Here is a 25,652-nt window from a genome sequence, read left to right as displayed (position 1 = left end):
TGACTATCAAATGTGTATAAATGTATAAGTGACAATCAAGTCAAGGGGCTGTACCAGTCAGGTGACTATCAAATGTGTATAAATGTATAAGTGACAATCAAGTCAAGGGGCTGTACCAGTCAGGTGACTATCAAATGTGTATAAATGTATAAGTGACAATCAAGTCAAGGGGCTGTACCAGTCAGGTGACTATCAAATGTGTATAAATGTATAAGTGACAATCAAGTCTAGGGGCTGTACCAGTCAGGTGACTATCAAATGTGTATAAATGTATAAGTGACAATCAAGTCAAGGGGCTGTACCAGTCAGGTGACTATCAAATGTGTATAAATGTATAAGTGACAATCAAGTCAAGGGGCTGTACCAGTCAGGTGACTATCAAATGTGTATAAATGTATAAGTGACAATCAAGTCAAGGGGCTGTACCAGTCAGGTGACTATCAAATGTGTATAAATGTATAAGTGACAATCAAGTCAAGGGGCTGTACCAGTCAGGTGACTATCAAATGTGTATAAATGTATAAGTGACAATCAAGTCAAGGGGCTGTACCAGTCAGGTGACTATCAAATGTGTATAAATGTATAAGTGACAATCAAGTCAAGGGGCTGTACCAGTCAGGTGACTATCAAATGTGTATAAATGTATAAGTGACAATCAAGTCTAGGGGCTGTACCAGTCAGGTGACTATCAAATGTGTATAAATGTATAAGTGACAATCAAGTCAAGGGGCTGTACCAGTCAGGTGACTATCAAATGTGTATAAATGTATAAGTGACAATCAAGTCAAGGGGCTGTACCAGTCAGGTGACTATCAAATGTGTATAAATGTATAAGTGACAATCAAGTCTAGGGGCTGTACCAGTCAGGTGACTATCAAATGTGTATAAATGTATAAGTGACAATCAAGTCAAGGGGCTGTACCAGTTAGGTGACTATCAAATGTGTATAAATGTATAAGTGACAATCAAGTCAAGGGGCTGTACCAGTCAGGTGACTATCAAATGTGTATAAATGTATAAGTGACAATCAAGTCAAGGGGCTGTACCAGTCAGGTGACTATCAAATGTGTATAAATGTATAAGTGACAATCAAGTCAAGGGGCTGTACCAGTCAGGTGACTATCAAATGTGTATAAATGTATAAGTGACAATCAAGTCTAGGGGCTGTACCAGTCAGGTGACTATCAAATGTGTATAAATGTATAAGTGACAATCAAGTCAAGGGGCTGTACCAGTTAGGTGACTATCAAATGTGTATAAATGTATAAGTGACAATCAAGTCAAGGGGCTGTACCAGTCAGGTGACTATCAAATGTGTATAAATGTATAAGTGACAATCAAAGTGGTATAAATGAAACTCGGAAATGATCTCAGTTTTAAAGTGCCCTTGTCAGTCAAACCTTTATGATTGTTTTCATTCAATATCGGAAGGCATGGAATGTATTGAAAACTCGAAATAACCATCGACACAAAGTTTTATACTTTATTTACCTAATTAAATCGAAAATATCGCATTGGCTTCCGCAAATCAGCCGACGAAAATGGATGTTTTCTCTCACTTGCTACTATGCTAGGATGACAAAAGGGCGGCTGACAGAGGCTGTTTAAGCTAATGAATATACATATGTCCTATTGCTGCTCCTATCGTATACCTTGCAGTACTCGAATACTCGCCGTCGAAAAATAAGGATGCCCCTTAATCGTTTCTTATTCTTTGAAGAAAAAGAAAACGTTTCAAGCTGAAAGTTGTGACAAATACCTCCCTCCCATAATTGCAACCATTAGCGCACAGACAGATCAGATAAGAAACAGAATTTATTGCTCAAGCAATATGATATTTTTCAAAAATTGTCTAGATCTCCATGGGGGTAGTCCAATCCTTTCTTAGCTCGATTTGTTTTAGTTTTAATAACCCTAGCACAAGAAAACGAAGTGCTCGACAAAGCCATTCAGTAGCTTTTTGTGCGCTGGAGAAGAAGTGCCATCACCCCCCCCCCCCCTGTTCGATACTTACGCCTGTCATCCTTATCATGATATCCCCACCAGAAAAGTTATCATTATGTTTTCCACTCATCTGTTTTTTTTTAGCCGTCTGCGACTTTGAGAGTGGTTTGTGTATTGGCTCAGTCTTTTCACCGGTCACAAATTCTTCCTGGATCCGTACTCTATACTGTGTAAACACAAACATGCCAGGGAATTGTACAGATGGATCCAGAACAGGTACGCCAATAAAGACGCGAAACACTCGATCTTTCTGCTCCTTCTCGGCCCTAGGTAAATAAGGCTGGCACTTTGTTTGAGCTGTGGGGCAGATAGAAATCGATGGAACTGAGTTGCAGACTGCAACATCAAACTCTGATGTCTATTTTTTTGCCATTCCATTTCTAAACACTTGGTGTTCATTTCTAAACATTTTGGGTTTGCGACAACAAACGGATGTTTTTTTTTTGCCATTCCATTTCTAAACATTTGGTGTCCATTTCTAAACATTTTGGGTTTGCGACATCAAACGCGGATGTTTTTTTTGCTATTATCCATCCCCCAACGTTTGGTGTCCATTTCTAAATATTTTTGGGTTTTCTTTTCAGGGTATTTCCTGATGTTAAAGTCGTCACAAGGGCTTCACGGCCAATCATCTATGATTAATACGACCAAGCTGGTCAGCAGATATTCTTGCTTCACCTTTCAATACCTTATGCTCGGTTCAGATGTTGGCCGGCTTAACGTTTATCAGATCGGTTACCATGGAAATAAGACATTTTTATGGATGATGTATGGAAACCAAAGCGAAGAATGGCAGGATGCAAGGATACCGTTATCATCTGTACATGACTTCAAGGTATATGAATTGCTGCAGTAGGATGTTGGTAGTTCTTTTTGGTAACATTTTTTTCCAGCCTTAATTTTCACCACAAACCACGTGTTCATTTCCCGTATGATCTCAAGGGAGCAACATGCTCTTACACCAAGCGCTTTGCTGCATCATCCGTGTATGATATGGTATCAAGATCATGGGATCCTGTGGTATTTGAGTTCGGAAGAAAGGCTTTGACGGGTCGGTTTTGTTACTTTACAACCGTCTTGCAACTTCTCTAAACTTTGATTTATACACGACAATAATGGGAGGTTAACATATGGTTAAAAGTGTGTTGATCAAAGCTACATGATCAACATTGTATTAGACCAATCAAAGCCTCTTTTTCGTACTCAAACGTACTCTAACTCAACGAACTCAAACCTAACGTCTCAAGTTCTTTTCTGTCCGCCACCTCGCTCCATCCTTCCCGTTATTTTATTTCTATTATTTTTCATTTCCGCAGGTGACCCTTGAAGGCGTGTCAGGCGGTTCGTATCAAGGCTTCATTGCAATTGACAACGTCACGGTCACCATAGAAAGCTGTAAGACACACCCTCCGATAGCCCAACCGAAGGCAGGAGGTAAGTATCAAGGCTTCATTGCAATTGACAACGTCACACCGTCATTGAGAACTGTAAGATACACCCTGTTGACCCTGTTTGGCCGATTCTCACTTGTGTTGCGCTTGTGTCTGACCGATTCTCACTTGTGTTGCGCTTGTGTCTGACCGATTCTCACTTGTGTTGCGCTTGTGTCTGACCGATTCTCACTTGTGTTTGACCGATTCTCACTTGTGTTGCGCTTGTGTTTGACCGATTCTCACTTGTGTTGTGCTTGTGTTTGACCGATTCTCACTTGTGTTGCGCTTGCGTCTGACCGATTATAACTTGTGTTGCGCTCGTGTCTGACCGATTCTCACTTGTGTTGCGCTTTTTTCTGACCGATTCTCACTTGTGTTGTGCTTGTGTCTGACCGATTCTCACTTGTGTTGAGCTTGTGTCTGACCGATTCTCACTTGTGTTGCGCTCGTGTCTGACCGATTCTCACTTGTGTTGCGCTTGCGTCTGACCGATTCTCACTTGTGTTGCGCTCGTGTCTGACCGATTCTCACTTGTGTTGCGCTTTTTTCTGACCGATTCTCACTTGTGTTGCGCTTGTGTCTGACCGATTCTCACTTGTGTTGCGCTTGCGTCTGACCGATTCTCACTTGTGTTGCGCTCGTGTCTGACCGATTCTCACTTGTGTTGCGCTTGTGTCTGACCGATTCTCACTTGTGTTTGACCGATTCTCACTTGTGTTGCGCTTGTGTTTGACCGATTCTCACTTGTGTTGTGCTTGTGTTTGACCGATTCTCACTTGTGTTGCGCTTGTGGCTGACCGATTCTCCCTTGTGTTGCGCTTGCGTCTGACCGATTCTCACTTGTGTTGCGCTTGTGTCTGACCGATTCTCACTTGTGTTGCGCTTGTGTTTGACTGATTCTAACTTGTGTTGTGCTTGTGTTTGACTGATTCTCACTTGTGTTGCGCTTGTGTCTGACCGATTCTCACTTGTGTTGCGCTTGTGTCTGACCGATTCTCACTTGTGTTGCGCTTGTGTCTGACCGATTCTCACTTGTGTTGAGCTTGTGTTTGACTGATTCTCACTTGTGTTGCGCTTGTGTCTGACCGATTCTCACTTGTGTCTGACCGATTCTCACTTGTGTTGCGCTTGTGTTTGACTGATTCTCACTTGTGTTGCGCTTGTGTCTGACCGATTCTCGCTTGTGTTGCGCTTGTGTCTGACCGATTCTCACTTGTGTTGCGATTCTGTCTGACCGATTCTCACGTGTGTTGCGTATGCGATTGCGACCTAGTGAGAACCAGCCTCAACGTTTGGCTTCCTCTTCTCTCAGTTTTCAGCTCCTCCATGCTAAGGCACAAGGCCACGCTAAGGGAGAATATCACGGGCATGCTTGCCACACAAGGGCAGGGGTCTCGCTCGTGGATGCCGTGTTACAGACTACGTAGCAATGGCGCAGACCTGACCACATTCGACAAGCTCTGTACCGGCAAGGGCCCCACTGTCACTGTAGCCCGCACTGGGAATGCTCTTCTTGGTGGTTTTACAGAACAGAGCTGGAACCAGGGTACGTGAAATAAACAGAGAGTAAAAATAAGTAAAAATATGATGAAAATGTCACACTTAAAGACCTCCATGCCTGAATGAGTTCACGTCACGGTACGCAACGTGACTCCCTTAACGACCTGTACACAGTACAGGTGTGAGTAACCTCTGGATAATTTCACAGCATGGTATTCTGTGGTAGTACATTTGATTAATTGTACTTTATTGTATTGCTTACTTGTATCTCTGACTCACCTGTAATCCAGTCTATACTGCGAAAGGTTGAATTAAACTCATTATTATTATTATTATTATTATTATTATTATTATTATTATTATTATTATTATTATTATTATTATTATTATTATTATTATTATTATTATTATTATTATTATTATTATTAAATACAACCGAAGCCCATGATTAAAATGTCAAACCTATTTAGCCTTATCGCATTCTCTGATATCCTCTTAAGATTAAAGCTTATATAGCTTACAGCTTAGGGAAATAATCTGTCAGTTTTGCAGAGCGGAACAGGAATTTTCTTCGCAAAAAGGGTGCTGGCAAATATTTCAATCCAAATAATGAATTCTATAGAACACAAGGACAACATTTGCTAACCAAAAGGCGGGAAGGTTTTAGTTTATTAAAAATGGGATGATTTATCTTTCTTGGTGATTTATTTTTTTTATAAGAAAAACCTTATCAAAACTGTATTTAAGAAGGTAGAGAGTCTATAATCATGTTAAGCGTCAACGGGTTTTTACTGTACATCAAAACAACTATATATCTACGACTACTTTTTTTAGCCATTTTTTCTTCTTGTATGAATTGTGACAAAGTATTTGAAATGCTGGAGTTTCAACCCATTTATTCCACGCCCCTAACCGCCGTCGTGCAAAAACCTTCAAGGCCAACTCGGTATCCACAAAAAAAATCCCTCAACATAATTTTTAATAAAAACTTTTGAACGCATAATTTTAAATAATAGTAACTTTGTGTTCTGCCGCCACTCTATTGGTCCTAGAAAAGATGCAAATCTGAACTAATTCACTTTTTTTCGCAGAAATAAAAAACCCTGATGCCTACAGCCTCGATTTCTCGGCCAGTGGTGATAAGTACGTCTCACGGGCGGTGCCGACTCGCCTGAACGCAATCACACTGTCCATCTGGTTGGGGTTCCTATCGGATTCCTTGTCAACGATTGTGTCAGCCACGAACTTGACGTTAAAATGCTTGGCAAATTCCATACAAGTCCAAAAGACACTCTATTTGACCTTACAGATAGGAAGCACTGAAGTGTAAGTGAAGCACAGGGGAATGGAACCATAGAGTCGACCCAAATGTTGTCTATGAAAACAAAAGTTTACAAATTGATACACTTATTGTGAATTTAATTTCCTCGTATAAAACCATCTTTATCTCGTATGCAACAAAGAAATAGCGCTTGTATTGAAAATAAAAGATATCTACAAAGAGGCCCATGCTTCCAACCCAATGATATTCCACAGGCGAGTAAGCTGAGCGTTTAAGCATTTGAAGATGAGACATGGTTAACGTTAACGGGTTCGGCTCTATGTCTTGTATAACGGTATGACAAATTTGCTAAGCAACAGTCACCATGCTTACAATAAACGCCTATTTTATACCATAGACAAACCAGCGCCTTGATAAGGGAGTCCGGCTGGCACCACGTCTGCGTAATGTGGGAGAATGGGGTCAAGTCTGCCGCTATTTACGTAGACGGAGTCATTCTCGCTGAACAAGCCACTGCGGACGATATCATTATTGAAAAGGATTCTGAAGTGTACTTCGGTAACCATAACTTCGGAGGCAAGCTAAGTCAGATCAACGCCTGGTCATTCCGGGTTAGCGGGCCCTTCGTCGCGTTGCTTGCCAGTGGCTGTGGAAGTATATCCCATGGGGACGTGTTGGCGTGGTCGTCCTTTAGAAATAGCATTGTGGGTGATGTTAAGATCATCTCATCGGGATGCGAGGATAGCTCAGGTGAGTTGCTATTTGAGGAATGAAAATGAGGAGTAAGGAGATAGGGAGAACAAGGTAAGGCATGAAGGTAGATGCGAGGATAGTTCAGGAGAATTGCTCTATGAGAAGTGAAAGTGAGGAGCAACAAAGGAAGAAAAAAGGGGGAACAAGGCAGAGCAAGGAAGTGGATGTGAGGATAGCTAAGATGAGTTGCTCCATAATATGTGGAGCTGAGGATTAAGAAGAAAGGGGAAACAAGGCAGTTCAAGGGGGTAAACGCGAGTAATTGAGAGGACATAATATGTATCCATTTCACAGCATTTGATTACGAGGTGTTTTTCTCGTACAAGCAAGGCGAGCGAGGCTTTATTTCTATCCCGAATATTACGATCAGTAACACCTTCACGCTTAGTTGGTGGATGCTTGTCCAAAGTGTTCAGCGCGTTTACGTCATGACAAGTGTTGGTAATCCAGGCTGTGGTGCGTCACCCACCAAGGTCTACCTGAAGGTGTGGTTCGAGTTTGACGGAGTCAAGAGGAAGTTCCATTTGTCCATTAGTCCTCCATGTGAGACGGAAACACAAGAATGGTAAGGATATGTCACGGTCACACAACACCGAAACCATAGACTGTCCATATGTGTGCTTACTATGTCACGGTCACACAACACCGAGACCATGGACTGTGCAAAAGTGTGCTCTCTATGTCACGGTAACACAACACCGAAACCATGGATTGTGCATATGTGCTCACTATGTCACATTCACACAACACTGAAACCATGGACTGTCCATATGTGTGCTCACTATGTCACGGTCACACAACACCGAAACCATGGACTGTGCAAAAGTGTGCTCTCTATGTCACGGTCACACAACACCGAAACCATGGATTGTGCATATGTGCTCACTATGTCACAGTCACACAACACTGAAACCATGGACTGTCCATATGTGTGCTCACTATGTCAAGGTCACACAACACCGAAACCATGGACTGTGCAAAAGTGTGCTCACTATGTCACGGTCACACAACACCGAAACCATGGATTGTGCATATGTGCTCACTATGTCACGGTCACACAACACCGAAGCCATGGACTGTCCATATGTGTGCTCTATGTCACGGTCACACAACTCCGAAACCATGGATTGTGCATATGTGTGCTCACTATGTCACGGTCACACAACACCGAAACCATGGACTGTGCAAAAGTGTGCTCTCTATGTCACGGTCACACAACACCGAAACCATTGATTGTGCATATGTGTGCTCTCTATGTCACGGTCACACAACACCGAAACCATGGATTGTGCATATGTGCTTACTATGTCACGGTCACACAACACCGAAACCATGGACTGTGCAAAACTGTGATCTCTATGTCACGGTCACACAACACCGAAACCATGGATTGTGCATATGTGTGCTCTCTATGTCACGGTCACACAACACCGAAACCATGGATTGTGCATATGTGCTCACTATGTCACGGTCACACAACACCGAAACCATGGATTGTGCATATGTGCTCACTATGTCAAAGTCACACAACACCGAAACCATGGACTGTGCATATGTGCTCACTATGTCAAAGTCACACAACACTGAAACCATGGACTGTGCATATGTGTGCTCACTATGTCACGGTCACACAACACTGTAGCACCACAGAGATGCTTAGAATTGACGACGAGATTATTGAACTGGAGTCTGTAGACTGAACATGCGTGCTCACTATGTCCCTGTCACACACTCTTAATACTCGTGGAACACTTAATACTCGGTCACACACACTTAAATACTCGTGGAACACTTAATACTCGGTCACACACACTTAATACTCGGTCACACACACTTAAATACTCGTGGAACACTTAATACTCGGTCACACACACTTAAATACTCGTGGAACTACCACTATGCCAAATCCTGCTGTTTAGCCAGCACGCTGTGGTAGTTTTGTAAATATCCCTTATCTTAGTTATTCTTCCCTAAAAATATTTTACTAAAGACGCGCTACCCTGATTTTATAAGATTTTATAAGCATATCAGCATGTTAAGGCCCGTGCAAACTGCGCCAGCATTGCTGGCGAGACGCTGGCTAGACGTTTGCCCAGGAATGTTGGCTCAGTTTGAACACCGTGTTGGGAGGTGCTGGCTGGTGCTGGCGCAGTTTTCACAGGGCTTTAGAATCGTGTTGATTCCGTCGCATGTTTGTTGGCTTATGAATAACAAATAGAACTTTTCTCGTACCCTAATTGGCCTTCTACACTGCAATGAATCGATAACCAACCATTCCTGGAGAATTTGGCATGAGCTCGTATTTGTTATTTTTATTTTCATTCTTTATTGTGCTAGGCTCGTGATCTACATTAATGCTACATAATTTTAACATATCAAACCAATAGGAAGAAAAGTCTGGGATATTCCGAGTAATGGAAGCTATTTACATATCAAGACTTTCCCTTGGATGTTTTCTTTATTCCAGGGAACTTGAAGTACCAGATAAGCTTGGTGATCTGTTTTGGCATCACATCGCTGTCACTCACTCGAGTGGCAAAGTGCAGCTGTTCATTGACGGTACATTAAAGGGGGAGACCCAGTTGGCACTAAAAAACATTAATGCTACAGGTAGTAATATCGTCATCTGGCAATTTCCAAATGATGGCTTGCTCAATGGAAGCGCGGATGCGATCACTGGTTCCGGTGGTAGACTTTCTAGTTTTAATATGTGGAATGTCCAGTTTGACCGGGAATCCATTGAACTGTTGGCGACTTCGTGCGGGGAATATCGAGGAAATGTCATCGGCTGGGATTCGCTGCAGAAACGAGCAGTTGGAGCACGGGTGCTGATGAGGGCCGGCTGTAAGTAGCTACCAGCAAAGTGAACATACAATTATCATCGTCATCATCATCACCACCATCACCATCTTTGATCAACTTTATCATTATCATCATAATCATTATAATAGCTCACCACCATCGTTATCATTGTTAATCTTCATCATCATCATTACCACGACGACAACCCTCATCGTCATCATTATTGTCATTATTATCTTTATCATCGTCATCATCAACATCATCGCCACCATTGTTTTCATCACCATCGTCATCACCACCACCCCAATCTTCGTTGTCGTCGTCGTCAACATCATTTTCTTCTCAGGTAATAATAATGGCCAAAGTCATTAAAATATTTTATTATGATTTATCTTCACAGGTAACAGCGACAACTACCGACCTGATTCCAAGGCCTTTGTTTACTACAACGGCTCGGCGGCCATGCGCGTGCGCACTCATTACTCACATGTCGCAACCGCTGACATAGATTATCAAGGACCGGTGTTTGGAAAATTCAGCGATATTTCCATAGGAATAGGAGGAAACATGAGCCGTGGAAATGTCCAGGACTTTCTTTCTTTCGAGGAAAACGCTCATGATCCCGGACGCTTTGTGTTTGATGATGTGGAAGTGCTTTATCAAAAAGGTAAGCGGAATATACGCTTGACAGGGGCGGATCTAACTTTTCGCTGGAGGGGGGGGGGGGGTTTGACTCAGTAACAAAGGGGGAGGGGGTTATCTTTTGTTACTAATGGCTTTCTTCTGGCAGCCCAAGGGGGGGGGGGGGGGGTTAAACCCCTTAAACCCTCCCCCTATATCCGCTACTGCTTTGTGTCATTTGTGGTCAAAACTATTGCAATAAACAAAAAATATTTCCAAAAGCGCTCTCTTAGCCTGCTAGCCGGCTCTCATTCGGAGTTTTCGGAAATTATTTGTTTTCGAAAACTTTACATCCTGAGGCACGCGGGATGGCCGGGGTGCACTGGGGTCGGCCCAGGATTCCCAATATTGCAAAACAAAACATTTCCAAGTAATTTCGAGTGAGCAGCAGCTAGCATGCTATCACTACTTAGTTGTATTTATTTGCTTTTTGTTGTTGAGACTTTGAGGTGCCGTAGACTTCGCTGTATGTGATGTGTTGATTTATTTGGAAAAAAAACGTTTACATTACAAACGACGAATGGCAGTTTTAAGGATATTCGTAGGAGTAAAAGTGATAAACTCACGTGATGCCGGAGCCTGCATATTAAGTACTTTTTAGTTCTCGTCTGTTTTATCCATACTCATGGTGACTTTCCTTGAATTACGATTTGACAATCGAAATTTTTAAGTAGGCATATATTATTGATGTGGTATTCAACTTTTGATCGAATGTTTAGTGATACAGACGTTGGAGAATTGCGATCATACTTTCCTCCTCCTCACAAACGGTGTAATCTACTGTGGGAAACCGAACGTCTACACACTTTAAATCCACACTACTATGGATATGTCCTTTGCGCTTAAATGCCAAATATACCTTTGCCGAAGTGACGGCATTAATGTGAAATACAATTACCTTGATCGATTTTTTAATTATGCAATAATAAAATGTCACTCAAACGTGGCCGGAAAAATCCATAGCAATGTGTCAATTACATCACTTCAGCAAACAAGCACGGCGCTCGATGTTGCTCGCATAAAGCCAATTTTTATGTTATATTAAGATAAAAACTTGCTCGGGATAAATTTTATTATTTTCACAGAGTCACTGTGTGAGCCCGCGTGTCCGTATAATCAACAATGCGACGAGGTCAGCGGTGGCTGTCAGTGTACGCTGACGAACAAACCAACTGGACTTTGTAATATATGTATGTATTTTATCCCATCCTATTTATGTTGATGTCCCTTTAAAATCCCGACAACTTATCATCACTTTTATCAACACCAAAATCATTATCATTATCATCATTATCACCGCCACAAACACTATCTTCGTTATCATTATCATCGTCATCAACATCACCATCGTCATCATGATCATCATTATTATCATCATCACAACCACCGCTATCATCGTCACCACCATTATTAGTATCGTATTTACCAATGAGCAACACATTATCATTTTCATGAACTTTATTTGGCAGATTCTAAATACGCGAATGCGACTCACTTTTGGCCGTTAGATGATACCCGTGACACGGTCAACTGGAATGGCAGATATTGGGACAAGCACGTGGATGGCGCTGTTTACCTGACTCGAGGAGTAAATAACCACGCCCTTTGCACCAACGAGCATATCTACCTGGATACCCATCACACACTTTGCTACAAGAACTCGCCACCTTCTTGCCCCTCGGGGTACACATTCTCAATTTGGATGAAGACCGAAAAAGATGGCAACCCGCTCAATATGGACAAATTTATACTTATATATTTGATTAGCAGTGCTCGTTTTATGGTTGTTTGTAGAACCACAGGTGATAAGTTTGTGTTTGACTTTTCTTATAACATCTGGATTCATTTGGTCATAACCTATGACAAGCCGTCCCTACTGAGATTGTATAAGAATGGTGAAGAGTTGACCAAGGTCGATTCAATTGACAAAGAATCTAGCACTTTAAAGCCAGTGGATATGAGCAAAGGCTGCTTTGATGACATTGCGTTCTGGGACCGTCCCCTGTCTCATTCACAGGTTGTGGACCTGTACGAATCGTACACCAGTAAGTAGAACACGATCGGAGAGTAGAACACATCAGTAAGTAGAACACATCGGTTAATGGAACACATAGGTCAGTAAAGCACACCGGTAAGTAGAACACATCGGTAAGTAAAGCACACCGGTTAGTAGCACACATAGGTAAGTAGAACACACCGGTAAGTAGAACACATCATTAAGTAGAACACACCGGTTAAAAGAACACATAGGTAAGTAAAGCACACTGGTAAGTAGAACACAAGGTAAGTAGAACACATCGGTTAATAGAACACATTAGGTAAGTAGAACACAAAAGGTGAGTAGAACACAACTAAAAGTAGAACACATAGGTAAGTAGAACACACCGGTAAGTAGAACACATCGGTAAGTAGAACACATCATCGGTGAGTAGAACACATAGGTGAGTAAAACACACGTAAGTAGAACTCGTATTAAGTAAAACACATCGGTAAGTAGAACACATTAGGTAAGTAGAACACATAGGTAAGTAGAACACAAAAGAGGTGAGTAGAACACAACTAAAAGTAGAACACATAGGTAAGTAGAACACACCGGTAAGTAGAACACATCGGTAAGTAGAACACACAGATAAGTAGAACACACCGGTGAATAGAACACATCGTTAAGTAAAACACATCTGTAACTAGAGCACATCGGTAAGTAGAACACATTTGTAAGTAGAACACACCGATAAGTAGAATACACCGATAAGTAGAACACACCGGTAAATAGAACACATCGGTAAGTAAAACACATCTGTAACTAGAACACATCGGTAAGTAGAACACATTAGGTAAGTAGAACACAAAAGGTGAGTAGAACACAACTAAAAGTAGAACACATCGGTAAGTAGAACACACCGATAAGTAGAACACATCGGTAAGTAGAATACACCGATAAGTAGAACACACCGGTGAATAGAACACATCGGTAAGTAAAACACATCTGTAACTAGAGCACATCGGTAAGTAGAACACATTTGTAAGTAGAACACACCGATAAGTAGAATACACCGATAAGTAGAACACATTTGTAAGTAGAACACACCGATAAGTAGAATACACCGATAAGTAGAACACACCGGTAAATAGAACACATCGGTAAGTAAAACACATCGGTAAGTAGAATACATCTGTAAGTAGAACACATCGGTAAATAGAACACATCGTAAGTAAAACACATCATTGGTGAGTAGAACACATAGGTGAGTAAAACACATGTAAGTAGAACTCGTATTAAGTATAACACATCGGTAAGTAGAACACATCTATAAAGAGAACACATAGATAAGTAGAACACACCAATAAGTAGAAGACATCTGTAAGTAGAACACATCATCGGTAAGTAGAACACACCGGTAAATAGAACACATGGTAAGTAAAACACATCATTGGTGAGTAGAACACATAGGTGAGTAAAACACATCTATAAAGAGAACACATAGATAAGTAGAACACACCAATAAGTAGAATACATCGGTAAGTAGAACACATCGTTAAGTAGAACACATAGATAAGTAGAACACACCGGTAAATAGAATACATCGGTAAGGATAACACATAGGTAAGTAGAACACATCTATAAAGAGACACATAGATAAGTAGAACACACCGATAAGTAGAAGACATCTGTAAGTAGAACACATCATCGGTAAGTAGAACACATCATCGGTAAGTAGAACACACCGATAAGTAGAAGACATCTGTAAGTAGAACACATCATCGGTAAGTAGAACACATCATCGGTAAGTAGAACACACCGGTAAATAGAACACATCGTTCTATTAAAACACATTTACACAAGTAAAACACATAGGTAAGTAGAGCACATTGGTAAGTAGAGTACATTTAGTTAAATTTTGATATGTCCATGAATAGCTATTAATGAAAAAGGTTTTGTCATTTCATACGTTTTGTTGAAACGTTTTAAAATCCATGCCCAATCGACCATGAGTGCAACATTCTTGAATTCAAGGCAAAATGGGCGGCTTTTTCCTTTTATACCACAACCTTGTGTTTAATGACTGTTTCCATAAAAAAATTGTAAAATAAGATTTTATAAAAATTATAGCATTGTAAGCTGTACCAAACTCTTTATATCAGTTGTAACAAGTTTGCAATCTCAGAATTGTTTTCATCTTGGATATATAAAAGGTATTTGTTGTTGGTTTTTCAATGGAACCCTTCAGCTTAGGCTATTTGACATACTTAGCTCAAAATGTGTGTAAAAAAAATCACTTTTATTTTATTTTAGAAAAAAGCGGCTTTTCTTTAAGTGTGCAAGCCGTACTTACTTCAGAGACCTGGTATTCTGATCACCAAAACCCCGACAGCGAAGCGTACCAGTCCCTTCGTGCCACTATACAAGACAACGTAAGGAAACGCTATTCAGAGCTTATTCGGGCTCGAGGGTTAGTCGTTTAAAGTGTAAACTAAGAGTGTAAACCTAAGGAATTTTTAACCCTGAGAGATAGCAATAAAAAAACAGTGCTCGTTTTAATTGGCTGAAGGATCCTTTATTGTTATGTTACCGACAATAAAGTCGGAAGTATCACCTTGTGGTTTATTGTAAAATACGTTTCGAGCGATTGGGCCACCATTTAACACCCTAAAAGATAGCAGAATCGGAAAAATCCTCCTCCCCGGGCGTGAAAACCCCTAAAAGATAGCAGAATCGAAGAATCCTCGAATTTTATACCCTAAAAGATAGGTCGAGCAGCCCCGACTACTTAGTAAAATTTGAATCTCGGGGTCTAATTGATACAGCATACGTGAACGGGATTTGTGTCTTGTAGGTTCAAAACTGCTATTCGAGCCATAGCGGCGTCACCAGCCAAGTCACCACCATCTCGTTCAGGTATAAAAACAGTTTAGCGGACTCATCCTCCTAATAATAAAGGCCATCGTCGTTGTCACCATCTTTATTGTCATAGTAGTCATCATTATCATTGTCGTTGTCATTTTCACAGCATCATCATTATCATTATCATTATGATATCGTCGTTGTCATTCTCATAGACATAATCATCATCATTGTCATCGTCATCATTACCATTGTGATAGTCCTCGTCATTATCATCATCATCATCATCATCATTGTCATAATCATTATGATCATCGTCGTCATAATTATCTTTGTCATCATTGTCATCGTCATCATTCAAATCGTATCCATCTTAATCGTTATCTGCAGCAGCAGACATGATACCTTCGAATTTGTTATCTTTGTTATTGTGATTTTAGAGAAAAAGACGGTAAGGTGATGGCGAACTTCTCGATTCAACATTACGGACTGACAAGTTATCTCCCTATTGCTATGGTAACCGATAACATGACAACAGATTATCGATTGGGTTCGATACCTGTCAGTGACGCCCGCTACTCATCCCCTGACGGCAAGTGTCATTTTTTTGCAATCAGCTGTATAGATCTGTAAGCAGACACCCGCCCACTTGTGGGTGTCTGTTGCGCCTTGAATAATGACTAGTAATATTTTGATGATGAAATTATGGTGTCTTTTGAGTGCAATAAATTCAATGTTATACTTCGATCCCTGTTTGATGGCTACGGGATATATTAGAGACATTTAGCATTGCGTTTTCAGAATTAACCGCAAACGGCAAACCGCGGTTAGCCGCTAACGTACTGGCGAAAACGTAGTTTAGCACATTTGGCGGGAAATGTGGCATTTGGCGGCAAAAAGTACAAAACATGCGCTCGACTTCAACCGAGCCAAAACTATTAGTAATAGTGCAAATTGTCGATAAAAATATATTATTTCAAGAGTCAAATGATTAAGAACACCAATTCATGGTCTCAAACGTGAGCCCATAGAACATTTGAGGGGAAAACTGCTGAGGTAAATCACTTACCGCTTGACGGTGCTCTTGAGGTCAAAACGCGAACCGCAGGATGCAAACTTGACCGCAAGGCCTTGTCACGTGACACCCAGAAGTTTGACGTTTGCCGTTTCCGAGAAAAAAACGCGGTGCTAAATGCTTCTTTTGTGTTAGTGCGTCAGGTTATAGCGCCATTCACCACAGGTGGCCCAGTGTCTTAGCGCGTCAGGGAATGGGGCCTGTCACCACAGGCAGCCCAGTGTGTAAGTGCATCAGCGCTCTCACCTCTGTTGAAACGGGTTCGATACCCAGTCGAATCATGGAGAGTAGTTTTTTGGTTTCTCGGTTCTAAATTTGACTTGTTTGCCATATATAAGTTGAAGCTTAAATATAGGCTAGAAACTTGTGTTCTTCATTTCTAAGATTGGTCATTTTTAGATTTTAATCTTATGCGCTTAGGACATGGTTGATACTGTAGAAGTGCTATATAAATACAACATTTTTTTTACAGTTTCTGTCAACCCGCCGTCTAACGTCACGGTAGTTGCCAATGCAACATTTTTGGTAGTGTCTTGGACTCCTCCAGATATGGCCGAAGATGTTGCATCCATAGCACAGGGATACCGCGTCTACTGTCGACAGTCACCCTCCAAAAGTCATGTGGTCACTCTGCCTGGTTTCGTCACCAGTGCCCAGTGCGTGAATTTGACGTTAGAGACCACATACGAGGTGACGGTGGCATTTTACACGCTACGAGGGGAGGGGAGAATGAGTGATGCCGTCCGTGCTACCACTAGTAAGTGTCATACGTGATATACCCCTCGTGGAGGGGGAGGGTTTTTTTTCCTGTTCCTGAGCATCATATTTATGTTTTCTTAGGTGGAGAGCTCATTGCACCCAATAACTTCACGGTAGATCACGTGAACAGCACGTGTTTTACTGTCACTTGGCAAACTGTATCCGTAGCTCAGGGTTATAGGCTGTATTACGAACAAGCCTCCAAGCTGAGCCTATCAGAGGATGAGGAACAGATTCTACTGAAGTGCATTCAACATGATATCAACCCTTCAGCTACAAGCGCAACGATTTGCAAGCTGCGTCCACACACCATGTACATAATGGCGATTCGCGCGTATGATTGGCGCGCAGGACCGACCTCGGAACCTATAAACGTCACGACACTTGAAGGAGGTTTGTGAACCTTACGCTTGAAGACGAATACAGGAGGGCTCGCACCCTTGTGTATTGGCTTGCCCGTTCGCAATGGCATTAGTCATTCGCAGAAAATTTAAACTATTTCTAGGCTATGTCACATGATCACATGGGGCGACATTATGTCACGTGATCAAATGGAGCGGCGGCAATACGCTACGTGATCACATGGATCGACATTATACCACGTGACCACATGGATCGACATTGTGTTATTCGATCACATTGAGCGACATTATGTCACGTGATCGCAGGGAGGGACATGTCACGTGATCACAGGGAGCGACATTATGTCACGTGATCACATGGAGCACGTGGCTCACGCCGGCTAGCTAATGTTAGCAACGATGAGGGCAACTGGGAAATATTCTTCGTGGATAAGTGTGAACGCGGATTCTATGGTTACATTACGGATTAATTTGAACATTTCATGGGGAGCCTTGAAAAACGCACTTCCACCCCATTCCAGCGTACGATCCTTGGTGCGCAGGTTGATTTATCTTGTTCTCTAAGGACGAAACCCTCGGACTTTTATTAGCCGACAATAATGATGACATTACCATGTCATAATATGACACACAACTACAACAACTGCGAACAATATCCCACAATCTGACATGTATTTGTTATTGTTCAATAATAGTTCCCAGTGGATACCCCACGAAAATAAGTTGCCTCAACGCCACCTTGACCAGCTTGGCGGTGCAGTGGCAAGGTATCCCCGATAACGCTTCGAACGGCGTTATAAGGGGCTATCACTTGAGTTATCGCCTCAAGGACTCGATCAACTCGACATTCTCCGTATCCATCGCAGCATGCCATTACGTCACGCTCGATGGACTTGGCGGGTCCAAGGCGTACGTCATCACCGTGGCAGGGTTCACAGCGGCTGGGAACGGATCCTGGTCTGCCCCTGTCGTGTGTTGGACTGCGGAAGAGGGTAAGAAGTCATCGGTATCTGTTGAAAATGATCGCAGAAACATTGTGTAATAAATTTGCGTGACACTGCATGTCTGCATATCTTTATATTTAAGGGACGTCATAGTAAATAGATTTAGAACCTGCCTAAAAGCGGAGCAAGCATACATTTAATCTGACCCATACACCTATTTCAATAAACGTTATTATCAATCAGTAAGAATAGAATTGAAAATTAATTTAGTTAATTGAGAAAAGGATTCCCAAAACGAATAATAGTTCGGTAAATTTATTAGAATTGATCGAAGTTTTGCAATAGATTTTATCGTTTCAGAACTATCAAAATCTCAAAATGCCCCCGGGGTAAAATGCTCTCAGTACACTTAATCTAAGATAACATCTAACAGATAATTTACACGTGGCGTTGATTTAAAACCACTAGATGAAAGATGGAACACAGGGGTTTTTCTAACGTTACCTATTTGTCTTTTATTGCAGCCCCTTCCTCGTATCCTAGCAACATCACAATTACCAACGTTACCAGTACCACATTGAGCCTGCAGTGGGGCCCAGTACCAGCGGAATACCGCAATGGACTGATTGTGAGTTATACAGTGCGATACCATATCAGCGGTAACTCCACTTACAAAGAGATGATGATCGCCAACTGTAACCAGTCAGCGGTGATAATCAATCTGCGCATGTTCACTCGGTACATTCTACTCGTACGCGCGTCCACCAAGGTAGGAGGGGGCCCGTGGAGTGATGTTATCAACGTGACCACACAAGAAGGAGGTAAGCGCACGAATAAATCAATTATTTATAATTATTAAAGATAGCAGAACGTCGTAGTCATATTCGCCATTCTAACGTTGCAAAGGGGACTGGGTCTAGTTGATAAGCGTACAGCATGCCTTAGACGATCCTAGCGCAAGCATGTCGATGTGATAATGAATGAAAACTAGAAAATGGAAGGTTTTGAAAATTCTGCTCCCGGAATATCTTCGCTAGTCAGATTCACCACATCAACATTAGCATCGTTCGACGCCATGTTGAATTACGTCCCTTTAGATCCTCCCAGCATGTCGTTCGCTTATCAACTCGACTCAATCCCGATGGAAAATAGAAATAGAATTTAGCCAATCCCCTTCTTCTATTAACATTGTTGTGTTGAATCAATCTCTCCCTTTTGATAGATTGGGCTGTATTTCGTATTCAACTGAATATAACAAACTTCAAACGAAATTCAATGTGTGTTTTCCTTTCCAGCCCCCGCTGTGTCACCACCCAATGTCCGTGGCTACAACACGAGCTCCACATCTATAACAGTCACATGGGGGGACATTCCCACGGGCGAACTGCACGGTATTCTCCGCTACATAGTGGTGGTGTACCACAGGGCCGATGATCGGACCACCACCCAAGAGTATCGGCACCCTATGACAAGCTACCACAGCAGCAGAAGACGCCGTCGCTCGGTGGATAGCAGTCAGATGCTGACGATTGGCAACCTGACCAAATATACGATGTACACGATCCGGGTAGGATTGTATACTCTCACCCTTGGCCCGCTTAGTCCCGCTATCAACGTCACAACTGATGAGGATGGTACGTAAAATGCAAATGTAAAATAACTTGTGTCAGTGTTTTAAGCTTGTGATAGCTGATTGTGGAGACAGGACCTCTGTCCCCAATGTAGAGAGCAAGGTTTTTACACCTTAAAAAAAGGTTGACCTGACCTGGGTTCGACCCTGGACCTGTTGCTTGGGAGACAAAGCCGGTAGGACTAAGCTATGGCGCAACTGTAAATAATGATAAAATGCTCTGTATATAATGATATTTACAAACGTATTATCAACACCATATTTCCCGTAATCATCACCATCATCATCATCGGCAGCAGCAGCATCGTCAACATCATCATTATCATCAACATCATCACTACCAGCATCATCATCATCTTCACTACAGTTATTATAATCAACATTATTATTAATACCAACATTAATTAACATTATTTTCATCGCCATCATCATTATCATATAATCCATGTTCTAAGGCGTGTTTTATCCCATCAGTACCTAGCATGCCCCCATTGAATCTGACGGTGACCAACATAACAACAAGTAGCTTTTTCGTTTCCTGGAGTCCCCTCCCAGCAGACAGCGCTAACGGGGTCCTACTTGGATACGTCTTGCGCTGGTATGAGGTGGACAATTCGACGGGAGAGGCAATAGAACGCGTATACACTGCAGCGTACAACGAGTTGTTCTATACTGTGAATGGCCTCAGGCCTTACACTCTGTACTTGGTCAGTGTGGCGGGGTACACTCAGCGAGGAAGCGGAGCAGTCAGCCAAAAGCCAGCCACAACCGTCCAGAAAGGTATGTAAGTCTTTAACTTACACCATGTGTTTTACACATTATGCGTGGCTTGGTATGTCAGTCAAGTGCTAGCCACAACCGACCAGAAAGGTAAGTCTTTAACTTACACCATGTATTTTACACATTATGCGTGGCTTGGTATGTCAGTCAAGTGCTAGCCACAACCGACCAGAAAGGTATGTAAGTCTTTAACTTACACCTTGTATTTTACACATTATGCGTGGCTTGCTATGTCAGTCAAGTGCTAGCCACAACCGACCAGAAAGGTATGTAAGTCTTTAACTTACACCATGTATTTTATACATTATGCGTGGCTTGGTATGTCAGTCAAGTGCTAGCCACAACCGACCAGAAAGGTAAGTCATACTTAGACTATGTGGTGTTGTGAGAAATATGAATAATCAGACGGTACACTTCCTTAAGTAGCGCCTAACGACTAGCACCTGGTATGGTTAGTAATTTCACAGGGAGCTCACCTAAGCGGCTCAGATGAAAAGTTGGAATTGTTTTTGAGCTTGTTTCTTTAACTGGTGATAACGTACCCATTTTGAAGTACAAAACGTAACGGCCGATGAGAGAGGGCCCACCGCAGGGCTTCAAATTTACATAAATCATAAACAATACCGGAAACAATTCCAACATTATTCGAACCTTTAAGTTGACCTCCCTATGGTAATTTGAGTCTATTGTTAGCGACCAATGATCTGTTATATGCCGACAATACCGGAAACAAAGATATAAACATCTGACACTTATATATGTATACAATATGTATAAACTTCTAGCACTTACATCCTGTTGTGTGGGATCTGATTTGAGTCAGGTGCTTAACATAACAGGTCAATGATCTGTTATATGTTAACTGTACCTTCTAGGCTATAAAGACTAGGTTGATTAATGCAAGCCGTCTCATCTACTTATTTATAACGATTATCACGACTTTTGCTTTCAGCCCCTGATGGTCCTCCATTGAATGTCACTGGTGAACCGCTCTCGACTCACGAAATCCGAATCACGTGGCAACCTGTTGCTAAGCAGCAACAAAATGGCTTGATCACGTGGTACCACGTGGTGCTTTATGACATCACCAAAAGTGTTAAGGTGCGCGAAGCGAATGCAACTGGATCCTTGATTTTTGTAGATTTCGTTGGTCTCTCTGTGAAGACAAACTACACTGTGCATGTCCGAGCATTCAATAGCAAAGGTGCCGGGCCATTCAGCGAATGGAAAGAAGTTTCTACTGGAAAAGCAGGTAACATTGATAATTGCAATTATTCTAGTAGGGATACTCAAGATGTTCCCTTTTAACGATATCCTATCCCACATCCTATCCCACGTGTAGCATCGTTCAAATTTGTGGTACATTTATGAAACTTGGCAGAACTGCAGGTACTCACATTTAGGCTTGGGTCCAAAACTCGAATGAAGTGTTGGGAAGAATAGTACAATTAGGTGAAGTTTAAAGATTGTGCACCAAATAATATTGAATTCAACACTGATCACACAAGATAAGTTATTCCACCCCTAAAACTACAGTTCAAAAAGGGCTTTTTTCAAAAGGGTTTTTTTTCGTGAAACCGTAGCTTATGTTTATATACATCACTTGGTAAAGTTTCTGACCGTCTCTTGAAATGTGACGGGTTTGTTGAAGTGTTTAGGACAATTAGTTCCACCCAGTTAAAACTTAAAGTCTTAATTTGTTTGGGCTGTGCAAACTTTCATAGTTATTACACAAATCTGAATGATCTGCCACTTGACATCGGCCATTTTCCTGCACTTTAACTTCCATCCAATCACGTAGAGCTATTCATTTTCTTGCAGTGCCTAACCTCCCACCCGCAAACGTGACCGCACGCGCTACCGGCAGCACCAGCGCGCATGTGCAGTGGAGTAACCTTCACCTGTCACTAATCGGGGCGATCCGTGGCTACCGCGTAAGATTTACGGGTGTCAATCACCCGTTCGCCGCCACGCGGACCACCGCTGTGCCGTACTCAACGCAGGAAACTAACCTGACGGGGCTGTACATGTATACGTTGTACGAGATCACAGTCGCTGCGTTCACCACCCGTGACGGAAACTACAGTGACCCCGTGTACATCACCACGGAGCAAGGAGGTATGGCGCGCTATAAAGCATAATGTCAGTGGGGAGGATAAGTGACCCTCTTAGACTCCCGTAGATCTGGGAGATTAGGCGACTTACTCCTGCCAGAAAAAGGGTTATAAAGGCTATGAAGGATCTCGCTATCATTTGTGGCATCGGGTCGTATTAGTGACGTTTCTACCCGTTTGTCCTCCCAGTTCCTTCAGTGGCTCCTGGTAACATGGACATCTCGCTTCTAAGTCCTTCCGTCATTTCCATCGTGTGGGACCCGATACCCGCGGGATACCGTAATGGTGAAATAACGGCTTACCGAGTACGGTACCGGAGGCGTGGGGAGAGCGAGTATGTGACGAGGATTACGGCAGCGACGGACATCAAGCTTACGGGATTACAAATGGCGGAGCAGTACGAGATAAGAGTAGCGGCCGGCACTGTCAAGGGCTATGGGAACGAGACTGTTCACATGGTACACACGGGAGAAGACGGTGAGCTATGGCCGATAAGTAGTTGAATACAAACCATACTGATAAAAAGAGAACTGTGGACGGAAATAATAGTTATTAGGGAACTTTGGCGAACACGTTTCTGGACGAGGGACGGCCACCGGAAGTAGACGAATTTTGTGGTTAACGCTATCACGACGCTGGCATGTTTCTAGACCGCGTGCTAGAACAGATACGTCTTCTTTTATTGGTTGGAGCAAAAACTTTCAAAGAAAAACAACATTTATCATCCGGTTAGCGGAACTTAAAAGTTCCCAATTATCAATACTGTAACTCACATAAAATAAATACTAAATTTAAGTAGACCATTAGCTTGGTTTACACGAAATTAGACGTTGAAATGTGATCAAATGTTGTGAATCTCATATCATAGCTAATGGAGGTAGACCGTCAACATGTTACAGACGGTAGAAGACGGTGAGAGATGATTAGTTTTGTAAATCTCTTATCATTGCTAATGGATGAGTGACGGGTTAAGGTCCATACTAGGCGCATCATCATCGTAATCACGCTGTGGATGTGTTTTCGGGATATTCCCATTTCTGAAATTCAGGAGATCATGACATTTATGTTTTTGTAGTGCCTGGCCAAGCTCCATCAAACATCACCGCCCAGAACCGGACCACTCTAACCACCATACCGGTTTCCTGGGTACCAGTGCCTACCGAACACATGAACGGCGTGCTGACTGGGTACTACATCCGGTACGTCCTCGTGCGTCTGGGTGACGAGACGGTCAGCACGCAGGAGCACGTTGGATTGGATGTTCCCCCGGACAACACGTCTGCTGTACTGAGGGATCTTCGAGCGCTCGCCGTCTATCGCATCGAAGTGGCCGCTAGAACAAGAAGGGGAGTCGGTCCAGCCGGGGTGACATTTGGAGGTGATTGTGCATACAGGTCTCATTACATTATTAGAAGATGGTGAGGTGCATGAAAACTCTATAAAGGGGGAAGCTCCTCCCACCCCCGGGCTCAAGAACGATCAGTCATCAATCAGCCGTCAATGCGTCAACATGTTAGGACAATTGCTCTGAGCGCTAAATTCAAATTTCATATTCTAAACCTTTCCCTTTCCCTTGCGGAACCTCGTGTTTAAGCCCTGTTTCGTATTCGGCTTTCTGACGTTGCGTGGGAGACTGGGTCGATCTGATAAGCATGTTAAACGCAATTCAACATGGCGTCGTAAACATGTGATACTGAATAAGCTAGAAAATGGTAGGTTTTGGCAATTTTTCTCCCAGAATATCCTTGTTATTAAAGATTTACAACATCTTTCGACGTCGTGTTGAATTGTGTCCTAAAATCCTCCCTGCATGCTGTTCGCTTATCGACTAGACCCAATCCCCGCGCATCGTAAAAATGGCAAATGCAGGAGTAGAATCGTAAACACGTGACTGTAGGGTGTGGTCACAGCGAAATCGTTATCAATTGGATCCACGTAGTACAGCTCGAAGAGGCTAAAGTGCCCTTGTGTACATGTAGCCTGCTTTTCAGACTGGTAGACTTCTTTGGGATGTATTGCAGGCTATGTACATGCAGCATATATGTTGTACCTAGAAATAGATTAAGGAAATGGGTAAACACAAAGAGAAATACAAGTTGGCTAAGCCCTTGTTGTAGATTACCACAACTATCGTGAGCTACAGGTTTGAGTTCAAATTTTCTGTTGTGTATTACCCCCCTCTCCCTCATCATCCACTGATATGATATTTGTAGAGACCTGCAGATGTAAGAGGAACTTAACGACCAACTGGCGCCAGTACAAGCCCTACGTGACTACAACTGTGAACGGCAGTCCAGGCTTGATCATTCCCGTCATGCTTCAGGAGATGTTGGTTCAATGTTGTGGGAGTTGCGCTGATCACGGCCAATCACGGCTTGATCTTACTGTGGACGGGCACAACAATACGGCACAGAAGAAAACTATTGATGAGGTAAAAATAACCGTGAGCTTCATATACACATTTAAACCTGGGGTAATGTTGCACTCGGAGAATCCATGTATCATAACTCGAATGCTTCACATAAATAAGCAACTAAGCGTAAATAAAAACAAATCCAGGATTGGAAAGCTGTAGAATTCTGTAGAATTGTTCCTGTGAACATTCGTATGGCATTTATACGCTACCAATGATGCACTGCGGGTTACGATACATTGAATTCCGAGTGGAACCTTAATTAAAATAGGTGTAT

The 25,652-nt window shown here is 42.3% G+C and overlaps 1 protein-coding gene across 2 annotated transcripts in view; it reads left to right on the top strand.

Moving 5' to 3' along the window:
• The window catches only part of LOC5501224, a 44,426-nt gene that overhangs the window by 14,186 nt on the left and 4,588 nt on the right, over positions 1–25,652 (top strand). For both annotated transcript variants that reach the window (XM_048723837.1, XM_048723838.1), the window contains exons 20-44: positions 2,089–2,220; positions 2,589–2,839; positions 3,321–3,438; positions 4,750–4,983; positions 6,029–6,263; positions 6,617–6,969; positions 7,267–7,537; positions 9,440–9,816; positions 10,175–10,441; positions 11,541–11,645; positions 11,925–12,500; positions 14,750–14,868; positions 15,291–15,352; positions 15,739–15,890; positions 16,846–17,130; positions 17,214–17,525; positions 18,190–18,486; positions 18,963–19,259; positions 19,734–20,072; positions 20,543–20,848; positions 21,801–22,100; positions 22,670–22,966; positions 23,152–23,439; positions 24,038–24,340; positions 25,176–25,393. In XM_048723837.1, coding sequence (XP_048579794.1) covers positions 2,089–2,220; positions 2,589–2,839; positions 3,321–3,438; positions 4,750–4,983; positions 6,029–6,263; positions 6,617–6,969; positions 7,267–7,537; positions 9,440–9,816; positions 10,175–10,441; positions 11,541–11,645; positions 11,925–12,500; positions 14,750–14,868; positions 15,291–15,352; positions 15,739–15,890; positions 16,846–17,130; positions 17,214–17,525; positions 18,190–18,486; positions 18,963–19,259; positions 19,734–20,072; positions 20,543–20,848; positions 21,801–22,100; positions 22,670–22,966; positions 23,152–23,439; positions 24,038–24,340; positions 25,176–25,393 — 6,494 coding nt within the window. The remainder of the gene's footprint in view (positions 1–2,088; positions 2,221–2,588; positions 2,840–3,320; positions 3,439–4,749; positions 4,984–6,028; positions 6,264–6,616; positions 6,970–7,266; positions 7,538–9,439; positions 9,817–10,174; positions 10,442–11,540; positions 11,646–11,924; positions 12,501–14,749; positions 14,869–15,290; positions 15,353–15,738; positions 15,891–16,845; positions 17,131–17,213; positions 17,526–18,189; positions 18,487–18,962; positions 19,260–19,733; positions 20,073–20,542; positions 20,849–21,800; positions 22,101–22,669; positions 22,967–23,151; positions 23,440–24,037; positions 24,341–25,175; positions 25,394–25,652) is intronic.

The sequence above is a fragment of the Nematostella vectensis genome, chromosome 2 (genome assembly GCF_932526225.1).
Source record: "Nematostella vectensis chromosome 2, jaNemVect1.1, whole genome shotgun sequence".
NCBI classification, from domain to species: domain Eukaryota; kingdom Metazoa; phylum Cnidaria; class Anthozoa; order Actiniaria; family Edwardsiidae; genus Nematostella; species Nematostella vectensis.
The sequence above is the reverse complement of the archived record's forward strand: the minus strand, read 5'-3'. Positions and strand labels throughout refer to the sequence as shown.